This window comes from Monodelphis domestica, chromosome 1, assembly GCF_027887165.1.
Source record: "Monodelphis domestica isolate mMonDom1 chromosome 1, mMonDom1.pri, whole genome shotgun sequence".
Taxonomy (NCBI): Eukaryota; Metazoa; Chordata; class Mammalia; order Didelphimorphia; family Didelphidae; genus Monodelphis; species Monodelphis domestica.
Genome location: NC_077227.1, coordinates 211916505 through 211928854, shown reverse-complemented (window position 1 = coordinate 211928854; position 12350 = coordinate 211916505). Strand labels below are relative to the sequence as shown.

Here is a 12350-nt window from a genome sequence, read left to right as displayed (position 1 = left end):
AACTTTCTAACCCATCAAGCTATCATACCATCTCTCCCCACCTTAATTGCTAAACTTCTTTAACACTTTTCTATAGAATATAGGTGGATGAAGAAAATCTGAGAATTTGGAAGCACATTGAGAAGGAAGGAAAGAAAAGAGAGAGGAAAGAAGAGAGAAAAGCATATACTAAGCACCTTCTTTGTGCTAAACACAGCACTAAGTACCTTATAAATATTATGGTATTCTTGGCCATACGAAGGAAGACAGAACTCAATATTTATATTTTTATAGAAGTGATAGCATTTCTTTTTTTTTCAGAAAATGATGAAGCAAAAATTAAGTCAACAGTGCAGCAAAGAAAGTTATTCCAAAGAATATGGTTAAGTATCACGAAGAAGGGATATAAGGATTTTCATTTTAAATATATGTGGTCCCAAATGCAAGCTGTTCATTGATATATGAATAAATGATTCTGGGGAATGTTTACTTCTGGACTTAAAAAATATATTAAAAATTTGATTCCCCAAATTTCCTTATCTCAGGATGTTGCAAGCCAGAGAGAGATATGGTGGAGGGAGAAGGAAGGAAGGGGTAAAGGAGAGAGAAAATGAAAGCTAGTGAGTACAAGCTTGGAATGAACCCCCATAACTGTAACAAGCTGCGTTCACAATGAAGTACATTCTGACAAGAATCAACTCCAAATACTGTGAGGAATGCAGCCAAAAATAGTGCAGCAATTTCCAAAAGTGGGTTCCAGTCACCCTTGGAAGTCCTTTGTGGTTCCTGCAGGGGTCCTTCAGGCAGAAGGCTTTGCCAGGAAAAGGGGAGAGAAGTAGACAGAGTGCCTGAAGGGAATACTATTGAGAGGAAAGAAAGGGAAGGGGGAGGGGAAAGTGGTGGCAAATATTTGTGAAAGGACGAGGATAAAAGAGCAGAGGCCCAGAGACACTGTAAAAGGAAAGAAACACTGATTGTGGCATTTAAAGGCAAGGAAAATCTCCATAATGGCCATAAAGACTCCTTGGTAGGGGGGGAAAGGTGATTTCTATAGTAAAATATCCCACTGAACTCAACATTTTGGTAGAGCCTTTTTAAATAAGAAACTAGAGGAACTTTTTATTCTTCATTTGAAACCAAGAGCAGTTATTGAATAAAACAAAAACTTTTTTTTAAATGGTAGGTTTTTTAAAAGGTCTGTAGACAACATTCTATAAATGAACAAATGATCCAGAATTCCACTGATTTCCTTTTCCTTCAGAAAATCTCTACTTTGAAGAATGTTGGACCCTAATTTTCATAATCAAATTGAGGTCAGATTTAAATAGGCCCAGCCTCTGCATTGCTTCTCCTTCAGATATTCATGTTTAACTTTCTAAATATATAGAACACGCAGTGGTAGATAAGTCCCAAATAACCAGACTCAGTCTTGGTGCCTAATAGTATTTACAATTTAATCTGAGACCTAGTCAGTTTTACTTTATACTAATATAATAATTTGAAAGGAAGCATCAGAGAATACTACCTGTTGAGGTTTACTTGTTTGATCCTTAGATTTCATTGCCAAATTAGCCGATGGGTACTTTCACCAGGTGTGTGTGTGTGTGTGTGTGTGTGTGTGTGTGTGTGTGTGTGTGTAAAATCTGGACCTAAGGTTTATTTGTGGGGAGCTCCCTTGTATGGAAACTATCTCCCCCACTGCAGATTTATAACTTCCATGTTACTTGTGGTCATAGAGTTGCCTAGAGGATGGAGAGGAAGCTAGCAGGTGCAGTGTATAAAATATTGGACTTTGAATCAGGAAGACTCATCTTTCATGATTTCAAATTTGTCTCAGACAATTACTAGCAGTGTGATGCTAGCTGTGACTCTTTGTGTGTCACTAAATCCTGTTTACCTCAGTTTCCTTATCTGTAAAATGAGTTTGTGGAAGAATATGATAAAGCACCCATAACTGCTAAGAAAACACCAAATGAGGTCCTGAAAATCTGGACACATCTGACAATGACACAACAACAACAATAGCAACAGACAACAATACATTAATGGATAGATGATATGGGATCTTGTTCCATAAATATCCCTTCCACTGTGCACATCAAAAGTCCTCCACCATTCATCCTATGAGTTCCTAATTCTTAGGCTATTCATTCCATCTCCTATCCTATAGTCTTGCTATGGGACCTGCTCACCACATTTCTGGTCATGCATGCTTTGAAAAGTGAGTTTCATGCCCACTTTTCTAATGCAAGTGTACCTCTAAGGACAGTGTAATGAAGCAGATTCAAAGGTCCAAGTTCATAGCAGTTGCATCCTTGTAAGTGAAGGTTTAAAAACATGAATAGCTCATGATTATGCTGCCAATTAAAGAAAAGAAATACTCTAAAATTGGTCTATGTTTGGGATTTTAGCTTTATGCTCGGAAAGGGCATTCTTGGGACACAAGGAGATAAATGCAAAAGATAATCAGCCATGTGTGTTTATAAAAAGCAAAAGGAGATCCATCAGATGCCGTCTTTATCAAAATAAAGTCATACTTGGAAATAAGTGTCAGTCAAACCCAGTTGAATTGAGGAAAGGAAAGATGATAGATTGCTATTTCCTCTACTACAATCACTTGAACAATTACTAGTTTTATACTTTGTTGTTGGCTCCCTTCATTTTTAATTCTCTAATTTCCTAGAGGCATGAATTTTAGAAGGAGAACTGTAGCTGTAACTATCACTGCTTCTTCTTTAGGCTATTATGCTATGTGTCTAGTGGGAAATCTTTTCTAATTCTCCCCTCTCCTTATGTTTTCTCTTTTTTTTTAAACAGGCTTTCCTTTTCATTTTGACCCAATCCTAAACAATATGATTTTTTTCTTGCCTCAGAAAATGAGCAAAAGACTCAAAATCCCCAAAGACTTTGCATATCTGAGTCATTATTCCCCTCTAGTGGAGACGTTACACAAGTCAACTTTAATAATATGTTGTAGCCAACTTGGACCCACTAGGCATGGTTCCATTGCTCTTTATGCCACCTATAATTTTGATTCCTCAGAGATCATGATATTTTAAGGCTCACAGTTATATAACATCTCCAGAAAAAATGTTAATGTTAAAAAGATTTTGGTTTCATAGGAGATAGCTACATATTGCTGGAAGCAATGCCTTTTCTTAAATGCAATGTACCCAGCTCCTTTGTTCCACTCCAGTTAGAGAAGAAATTCATTGTCCATTTGCAGTGCCTATCCAAGAAATAGCAAATGGTATTATATTCAACTCTTTGAACTGGTTATCCCAATGCATGCCATAATCCAAGAAATTAACATTATTCATACATTTGCCTTTTTTAAAAAAATCTCTGTAGATTATATGATGATCTCTCTTTTGAATCTTATGGGGGTGCCTCTGAGGAAATTTCTATGCAATGAGCATAATGTCTTTGATAAACAGGAGCATCTGGAGACTATCACCATCTATAGAGAATCCTTCTCCCATTGTGCATTTACATAGGATGTTCTTTATATTCGTTCTTCATGTTTGTGATAAACACTTTTGGCAAATATCTCCCTGTTGATTGATATTCAAAGTATTACTTAGCAAACTTATGGTCATGCTTGAAACTATCAAGTACTTATATAATCTTAACAAATAAATGGAAGATACTTTGTTAGAAGAGAGCTTTAAGTCGGATTTCTGCTATCCCGAAGGAAAACTTTTTTTTTTGTTCGTTTGTAATAAAAAAACAATAAATACCACAATGTTTTTCTAAGCCCTTCAGTCAAATGTGTGACTGAGGAGATGGTTGCTATGGAATATCATCTTGAAAATTTATCTTTTCCCTACTTGTTTTTATCAAGGATATAAATATGATATAGTGATAACATAATAGGTACTTAGTTTTGTGATGGACTATGGTTTTAGTTGCCTCATATTATTTTGGTATTAATTCTATCTATGAATTTTTCTAATTCTTTTGGAATCTTTCTTTGAAACACTTAAAAATCAATATTCATATGTCCTTAATATTGGCTTGCTGTCTTACTACTTCTCCTGTCTTTATTTCTTTTATTGGCTTCCTAGTTCTTGATTTAGGATTTTAGGCATTTAGAACATTTAACTCAAATTATTGGAGTTCACAAATAGACTATAATCAAGTATGAGAACAGATGAATCTATTCCATTTTACTTTCATTTATAGTCTTTGTTGGAGAAGTTGAATCTCACTGTTTCCTACAGCCTTATTTTCCCCTCTACTACTTTTCTCTGTTTTTGAGATAAAATTGCTTATTATCTTTTGTAACTTTTTCATTTTCTTAGCCCTTAACTTTGGTTCCATTTGGCAAAAAAAGACCAAAGGCCCAAGGTTTGCTATCTTAACAGATTCTGAGATTTTTTTTTGGGGGGGGGGGTTGGACTCCTTGTTTTGGTGACAATTTTGTATCAGTTCAACTCCAAGAAATGGAAGTAATTGGCTAATGTTGTTATTTTTGTACATTTACCATTTTTCAGAGTCTTTACCTAATTTTAATAGTTAGGATTCCAGCTGCATCCACTCTTCTCATTTTTTTCTTCTCCTAAATTGATGTTAATATTGAACTTCACCCTAGCCACTCAGTGATCTTAAGTTATAGTTTACTAAATCTGAAATTATTTCCATATTGATTATGAGTCATATCTGGATTTAATTTAATAAATTATAATTTTTTCCAATGTTCAGAGTATCTAGTCCTTTCTGCCTCTAAAAAATTAAATGTTCTGAGCATGGATATGAGATCCTTTTGAATAATTGATAAAACTTACATCCCCTTCATTTCTTAATACTGCATTAAACTTTCCATCATATTTTTCATTACACTATACTGTGCCTATCTTAATATTGAGATTATCAAGTCATAAGATACACATTGGTTTATTTTTGAGCATGCTGTCAACTTCTTTGAAGAGTTTTTCTACTTCACTCTTTGCAATAAGCATTGGCGGTGTTGGCACCTATGCTGCAGCGGTTTTTGCGGTGGTGCCTCTGTCTGAGTTTATCATGTGCATTATAAGATGAGATGTCCAAGTGCACCATGAAATAATGTTTCTCCTGGCAGATGGTGAAACTGACTTCCTTGACTCCCTTATTTGAATCCCTGAGAATGTATGAGCCTTCTTTCATTTTCTTTTTAATCTTCTAGTTTCATTTATCATCAGAATTTCTTTGTTGTGATAGTTTATTTCCTCTAGTAGACCCATTGGTCATTTAACAAAGATCTCACATTTAGATTAATTTTTGTGGCTGGCCTAAAAATTGTGATTCATAGCCCCCCCCTGCTTGCTTTTTTCATTATTCTGCTTCCATTACTCCAAAAGTATATGTCCACACAAGACTGAAGGCAGGTGTATATTTTTATCTGTTTCTTTATTTTCTGGGGCCAAATAACTCATTATCTCTGCTAAGGAACTGCTTTCTATTTAGCTAGGCTATAGCTGCTATGTAGATGATACAGTGGATTGTTGAGACCACACTTGAAGCTTTTACAACTTTGTAGAATTGTCCAAAACTTGTTTTTTTATTGGCATAGTCTTGGAGAAAGCAAAAATGCTTCTATGGTAGAATGAGTCATTATATATATTAGGTCATTACAAATTTTTATTTTTTTCTTTGAGTAATGGGAAAAAAGTCAAACTTTTAAGATTTTGATACCTATCTTAAAATCCCAAAAGTTAATTATCAAGCATATTATTCAATTTTCCAAGGTATTTAAGTATACAAAAACATTTTTTCCTAATATGGGGAAAATATACTATTAGTTCATTAAGGTCACTGTTTTTAAGGGGTCAGATATGTCCTGTTCTATGTCATCTCCTAATCAATGACTATTCTATTCATTTTTTCTTGATACAATACTTGATTAGGTAAAATTAAAAATGTGGTGATATGTATTGATCATTATAATGTCTAAAATAATCAAGTCAACAATGGCATAGCCTACCATTTTTGGTTAAAGACATTCAGAAAAATCAAGAGAACAAGTTGTTTAATATGCCTAGAAAATGGAACCATTCTGTATATTCTAGGCAAAAAAGATAACAGAATTAGATGATTACTTTCCAGGAATAAAAAATAAAATTTAATTCAGGAAAATTAAATATAAGTTAATTAGTTGACTAGATGAACAAAATTAAATTCAAAGTAGTTTTATTAAGAAAATAAACAGTAAGTTAAATCCATTTTTATCAAAATATGATATTTATTCCTTGGCTATTTCTACTATTTGTTGTTGTAATGTAAAATTCATCACATGGTGAATTTCAAAAGTAAATTAAAATTTTTTTTTCTGTTCAGTACACTTATATAGATTTAGTGTTTCCTCTTTTCTAAGGCTGTCAAGCATTTTGCTCAAAAATTATATTTGAACTAAGAACTAGTGTAAGAGAACACTAACAAATGTTACAAAAGAATTTAGAGTGACAAAGCCATCCAACTCTATTTAAAGGAACTACTATGTTTCAATTACTGTCTTGGAATGCAAAAAAGAATAAATGTAAAAATAGAAATGGCAAAAGAAATTACTTGAACAATTTCATTCATCTCTTCCTTAACCTGGGATCGTTTCCTAAAGTATTGACCTAATTTTACTTTAAATTATAAACATAAATAATTTCCTTCTGATCAATTTTATCATTTTATAGTCATTCTTCTCAGTCATTCCTTTCTAAACTCATCTGTAAGTTCCTCGAGGGAAATGACTGTTGTTTATCTCTTTTTGTATCCCCAGCATTTAACACAGTGCCTGGCACACAGTCAGTGCTCATTGAGTGTTTATCAAATGATAAATTATTCATTTTGTATGTTCATACACAAGGATGACTCTTCAACTTACATTTGTTAGAGAGTTTTTCAGTAATGATGGTTTGCAATGATCTGCCTCTTCTTCTCTTTGATTTTCAGGATGACCAATAACATATTTGTGAGATCTGAGAGGGTTTATTGCGTCAATCTGTTCTAGAAATGAAGAGTTAAATGATATACATATGGGTGAAATCCAGAACTTGGCTTTCTTAGCATGATAATATTATTCTACTGGATTTTCTAACTGGCTATTAAGTAAACAACAAAATCCTTAACATTTCATATTCCTTTGCATAGGGACAACTAGGTGTTGCAGTGGATACAGCAAAAGGACTTATATCAAGATCTGAGTTCAAATGTGGCCTTATACACTAGATGTATGGCCTTGCACAAGGAACTTTGTTTCTGTTTGCCTCAGTTTCCTCAGCTATAAAAGGAGGATAATAATGGCACCTTCCTCCTATGGTTATTATGAGGATCAAATGAGAGACAGTATTTACAAAGCATTTAGCATGGTACTTGGCATATTGTAGGGTCTTAATAAACATTCTCTTCTTCCCTCTTAGTGTGTATATAATTCTCAAATTTATTGTCCCTTTTGTTCAATATCTTGCCCTAATCTTGTTTTCATTAAGTTTTTAAATTCATTATTGCCATCTAAGTTTTTCCATTACATACATATATTCAGTTTCACCTAAGTGAATTTATTATGCTTTTCATCATTTAAAGTTTTCCCATATTTCTAATCTTGTTTGATCCATTGGCATTAATTCTTCATCTTCCATAATGTTTACAAAACTTCTCAGTTTAGAATCCTCTGCACATTTCATTAACATGCTGCTTAACCTCTTATTACAGATCATTTAATAGAGATGTTAAATAAGACCAAACCTAACATTTCCCCTCGTGCCTTCCCACACATACCTCTTGCTGAGTACATGATCATATATCACAATACTTTTGTGTAGCGTTTCAGATCATCCAGAATTTCAGTGATTCTGTCCTCATCTAAGCTAACTCAATCATATGAGAAAGGATTTCTATAGATTGTAACACTGATAGGACTTAAAATATTATTTAATTGAATCATAATAAAGCATTGTGAAGTAACTCTCTAAAATATTGATCTCTTGAATTTTAGTGAAATTAAACTTTACATTTATGGAAAATAAGAGAATGGCAATTATCTGAATAGTTTAGGACCTTGTTTTTGGGGGAATGAATTCTTTTCCTTTTAATACTTTTAACATCCACTTTTATCATAGTGGTTCTGTAGTAGGGTCTCTAAAACTGAAGGCTACATAAAAGTCTTTTTTACCCAGATAGGAGAGCTAGGTGGCACAAAGAGAGTGCTGGGCCTGTAGCTCAGGAAGAATCCTCTACCTGAGCTCAAAATCTAGCCTCAAACACCTATTAGGAGTGAGATCCTGGGCAAGTCACTTTAACCCCATTTGCACTGAAAAAATCCTGAACAATTTGCTATGAAGGCATAATGGAGAAGATCTTATGAATGTCTGGTTTTCTTACGTTAGTGTATTCAGGACAATATACCCTTGAGCAACTGTCTCAGTCCTATTTTCCTTAGGGAACTATATAACTAAATTGAGAAATAATTGTTTTCCAAGGTTTATCAGAAATGGTAATGGACATATTTGATTCTCAATAGAACCTGTTTCAAGAAAACAATAGTGCTTTGGGGCCCAGAGTATATGTGAACTCAGCCTTCTTTTTATAACCTGACCTCCCTCCCTCCATTACCCATGGGGAAGCATGCCTTTGAGAAGACTTCATTCCTAATATCATCTGGTATATTACTGAGCTCCTAAAGCAATCTGATCACCACAGCTGCAATAAATAAAGCATCAATTCCATAAGTTTTCATGCCAAATATTATTCAGCATTCTTTTGGTCTAGCTCATCATTTGATGGAAACCAGCATGGTGAACTTACTGCTTCTTCCTTTCTCTAATGAGTGCTGGAGTGCTGAGTAACAATGAAAAAATAAGAAGTTTGAACCAGAATGTAAACATCACCAATATTTCTCAAATCATTGTATTAAAGTTGTTAAAATATTGACTTTTTTTTTGATGAAGGAACATATTTGGATTGTCACAGTTGAACCTACATATATAACTAGAATTAAACACTATTTTTCATACAAAAAATAAAGGGTTAAAGAGTGGTCTTCTCTCCCTGAAAGAACCTTTTTCTTCTTTGTACCTTTCCCTTAATTGGTCAGAATCTTCATTTTAAGACAAAAAGATAACTAGGCAGTGCTGCTAATTGGCATAGTGGAGAGAGTGCCAGGACTTCAGGAAGGATTCCTCTTCATCTGTTCAAATCTGGCCCCAGACACTTACTAGCTGTGTGACTTCTGGGAGTCATTTAACCCTGTTTGTCTCAGTTTCCTCATCTGTAAAAATCAGCTGGAGAAGGAAATGGCAAACTATTCCAGTATCTTGCCAAGAAAATAACAAATGGGATCTTAAAGAGTCAGACATGACTGAAAGACAACTCAACAAACAATTTAAGAATAATGACCACTTTCACACATTCATTATTCTCTGGACTGTGCATCTGGATCTCTGGACTTCTTTCTTTACCATGCCCTCCCTGGCTATCTTCACCTTCCATACCTTAATTAATTAGTTTTTTAAATGTGTTGCCTTTTCCTGATAGAATGTAAGCTCCTTTAGGGCAGGAAATATAGATACATGTATATATATATATTTTTTTTTGTTTGTATTTCTAGCATTTAGCATATAGAAGGTGCTAAACATATATTTGTTGCCTTGATGTGAGGAAGCTATGCAAGTATGTTTAGATAAGCATCTGTGAAAAAATAAATGCTTCATCCATGAAAATATGAACAAGAATATTTTTGGAATTTTACTGAATCTTTATATTAAATCCTATGATATTATGATCCCAGGAATATTGTGCTATTTAGTGTGTCTTTTAAGGGTTCATTTCATTTATTCAGGTCATATTTTAAGAGGAACATATATGACTCAGATCTAAAATATAATTCTATAATATATCTAGCTGATCTTATTAAATCCAACCAGGAAAAGAGAGGTCTAATGATGTGAACAATCCCTATGTCTTGAGTTGTTACCCACCAAAGCTTTCACTTGAAATGAATTCCTTCTGGATTAAAAGAAAATTTCCTCTTTGTTTCTCTCTCTCTTTCTCTCTCTCTCTAGACTGAGGTTCAGCTATGCTACCTGGAAGCACAAAGGGATGCTTTGGAACAGATGTCCTTAAAGTTGTACAGTGAGCAGTATACCAGCAGTAGCAAGCGAACAGAGGAGTTTGCTGATATGTCAAAAGTTCACACAGGGGGAAGTAATGGGTATGGAATTATTCTTTTTGTTGTTTTATTCTCACTAATCTCTACATTTTTACATGATTTTCCATTGGTAGGTGTTAGCCAAAAGTTTCCTCCCTGATGACAAAGAAACACATAGAAGAATGGGTATTCCCCTTCCTTCCCCTTTCCACACACACACACACACACACACACACACACACACACACACACACACACACACAAATACTGGATTGAAAAATGTGAATGCTTTATAAATTCTTGCCATCAAAACCAGATCTTCCTTGTATCATTCAGTCATTCTTTTCTTTTCTTTCTTTTTTTTTTTTGGCTCCACTCTACTTGTAGGAGATAGGTTTTTGTGTTCTCAAACAGGAACCTTACTCTGGATTACACAATCCTTGGATTATAAAGCTTGACATATTCACACATTTCTGGTTTATCTGCCTCCCATGCCCTTTTACTTTCTGAGCTATTTGAAGGCCTTTTTAAGACCCTTTAAAAAAATCCAGAACCTTGTTGGAAACTTTGAGAAACATCTGCTTAGAAATAATTTTCTTAAATGACTCAGATAATTAATAATTGGTTACAGCATCTTTCCGACTCTCGGCTACCCATTCAGAGCTATTTCAAGCCAACTTGAATCAGAATGCTCTTGAGGGACTTGTGCTCTGTAAAATCTGTAGCAAATGCCACAAATGTGGGCATTTATTGGTTGTCTTCCAAGACATTGCCAAACTGTCCTACTTGGCATTTCATTGTCTGACCCTGGATCATTGTACTGGAGTCCATCTCTCTGTTTGTAATATTTTTCCTTTTCACTTTTACTTCCTGGAACCTCTAGGTCCCTTCATGACTCAGTATATATATTTCCTCACACCCAAGTTTCTTTTAACTGAATGAATGGAGCAAACACACAAGCAACACTTCTTTAATCACTTACTTTTTACCAGGCAGTATGCCAAACGATGGCAATACAACACAATACAACAATACAACAACCCTGTCCTCAAGGAGCTCATATTCCAGTAAGAGGAAGGAACACGTATAAAATGGAATGATATCCAGTGAAGAACTTTTAAAGCTTAAAATAAATTTAAGCCAGTATTTTAACTGATACAATTATGAGTGATTCTATGGAAAAGACAACCATCATATTTCCCTTATACATAGTATTTTAATAGGATCATATATTTAGGACTGGAACAGATTGTAAACTTCAGACAATCCAAGTCCCTCATTTTACAGATGAGGAAAATCAGATCAATCCATAAATATTTTTTAAGTGCCAGGCACTTCACGACATGGTGAGAATAGAAAAAAAAGATAAAAGATAATCCTTACTCTCAAGGAACTTACAATGTAATGGAGAACACAACCTGCAAAACAAATATATACAAAGCAAGTTATATACAGGAAAAATAGGAAATAATTAAAAGGAGGAAAATGCTAGAATTAAAAAGGGTTAGGCAAGGCTTCCTTTAGAAGATGAGATTTTAGTTGAGGCTTAAAGGGAACCAGAGAATTCAGTAACTGAGCAGAGGAGGGAGAGAACTCCAGGCATGGGAAACAACCAGAGAAAATACCTTGAGCTAAGAGATGGAGTGTCTTTTTTGCAATACAGCCAGAAGGGCAGGGTCCCTGGATCAAAGATTCTGTGGTGGGAAATAAGACTAGAAAAGTAGGAAGAGGCTAGATTATGAAAGTCTTTGAATGCCAAACAGAGATTTTGAATTTGTTCCTGGAAGCAATAGAAAGTCACTAGAGTTTTTTGAGAAGGGACGGGTAGGTGGGATAATGGGACCTGAATTTTAGGAAAAACACTTTCAGAGGTTGAATTGAGAATTGATTGAAATCGGGAAAGACTTGAGGGCAGGCAAACACACCAGTAAGCTATTGCAATGGTTCAGACATGAGCTGAAGATGACTTGCACAAGAGACATGGCAGGTTTAGGGAGATTGAGTGACTTGTCCAAAGTCATATGATAAAAAAATAATTTTATGCCTATGATATATCCCCAGTATCTATGTTATACATAAAGTGAATCGATCATCCATGGTATTGTATTCCTAAGTCACCATTGCTTTTACCTTTCTAAAGAAAGTATTAAATTAGAGATATTTAAAATTTTGAAATTTGAAATTAAATTGAAAAATTTTAAATATTGAAAGAAAGTTATGAAATGGGCATTTTACAGAGTGAATAGACAAAGGATTC

The 12350-nt window shown here is 34.3% G+C and overlaps 1 protein-coding gene across 8 annotated transcripts in view; it reads left to right on the top strand.

The window, feature by feature from the left end:
• The window catches only part of AKAP6 (A-kinase anchoring protein 6), a 616970-nt gene that overhangs the window by 411888 nt on the left and 192732 nt on the right, over positions 1-12350 (top strand). For all 8 annotated transcript variants that reach the window (XM_007472509.3, XM_007472510.3, XM_007472511.3 and 5 more), the window contains one exon: positions 10008-10156. In XM_007472509.3, the coding sequence (XP_007472571.2) occupies positions 10008-10156 (149 nt within the window). The remainder of the gene's footprint in view (positions 1-10007; positions 10157-12350) is intronic.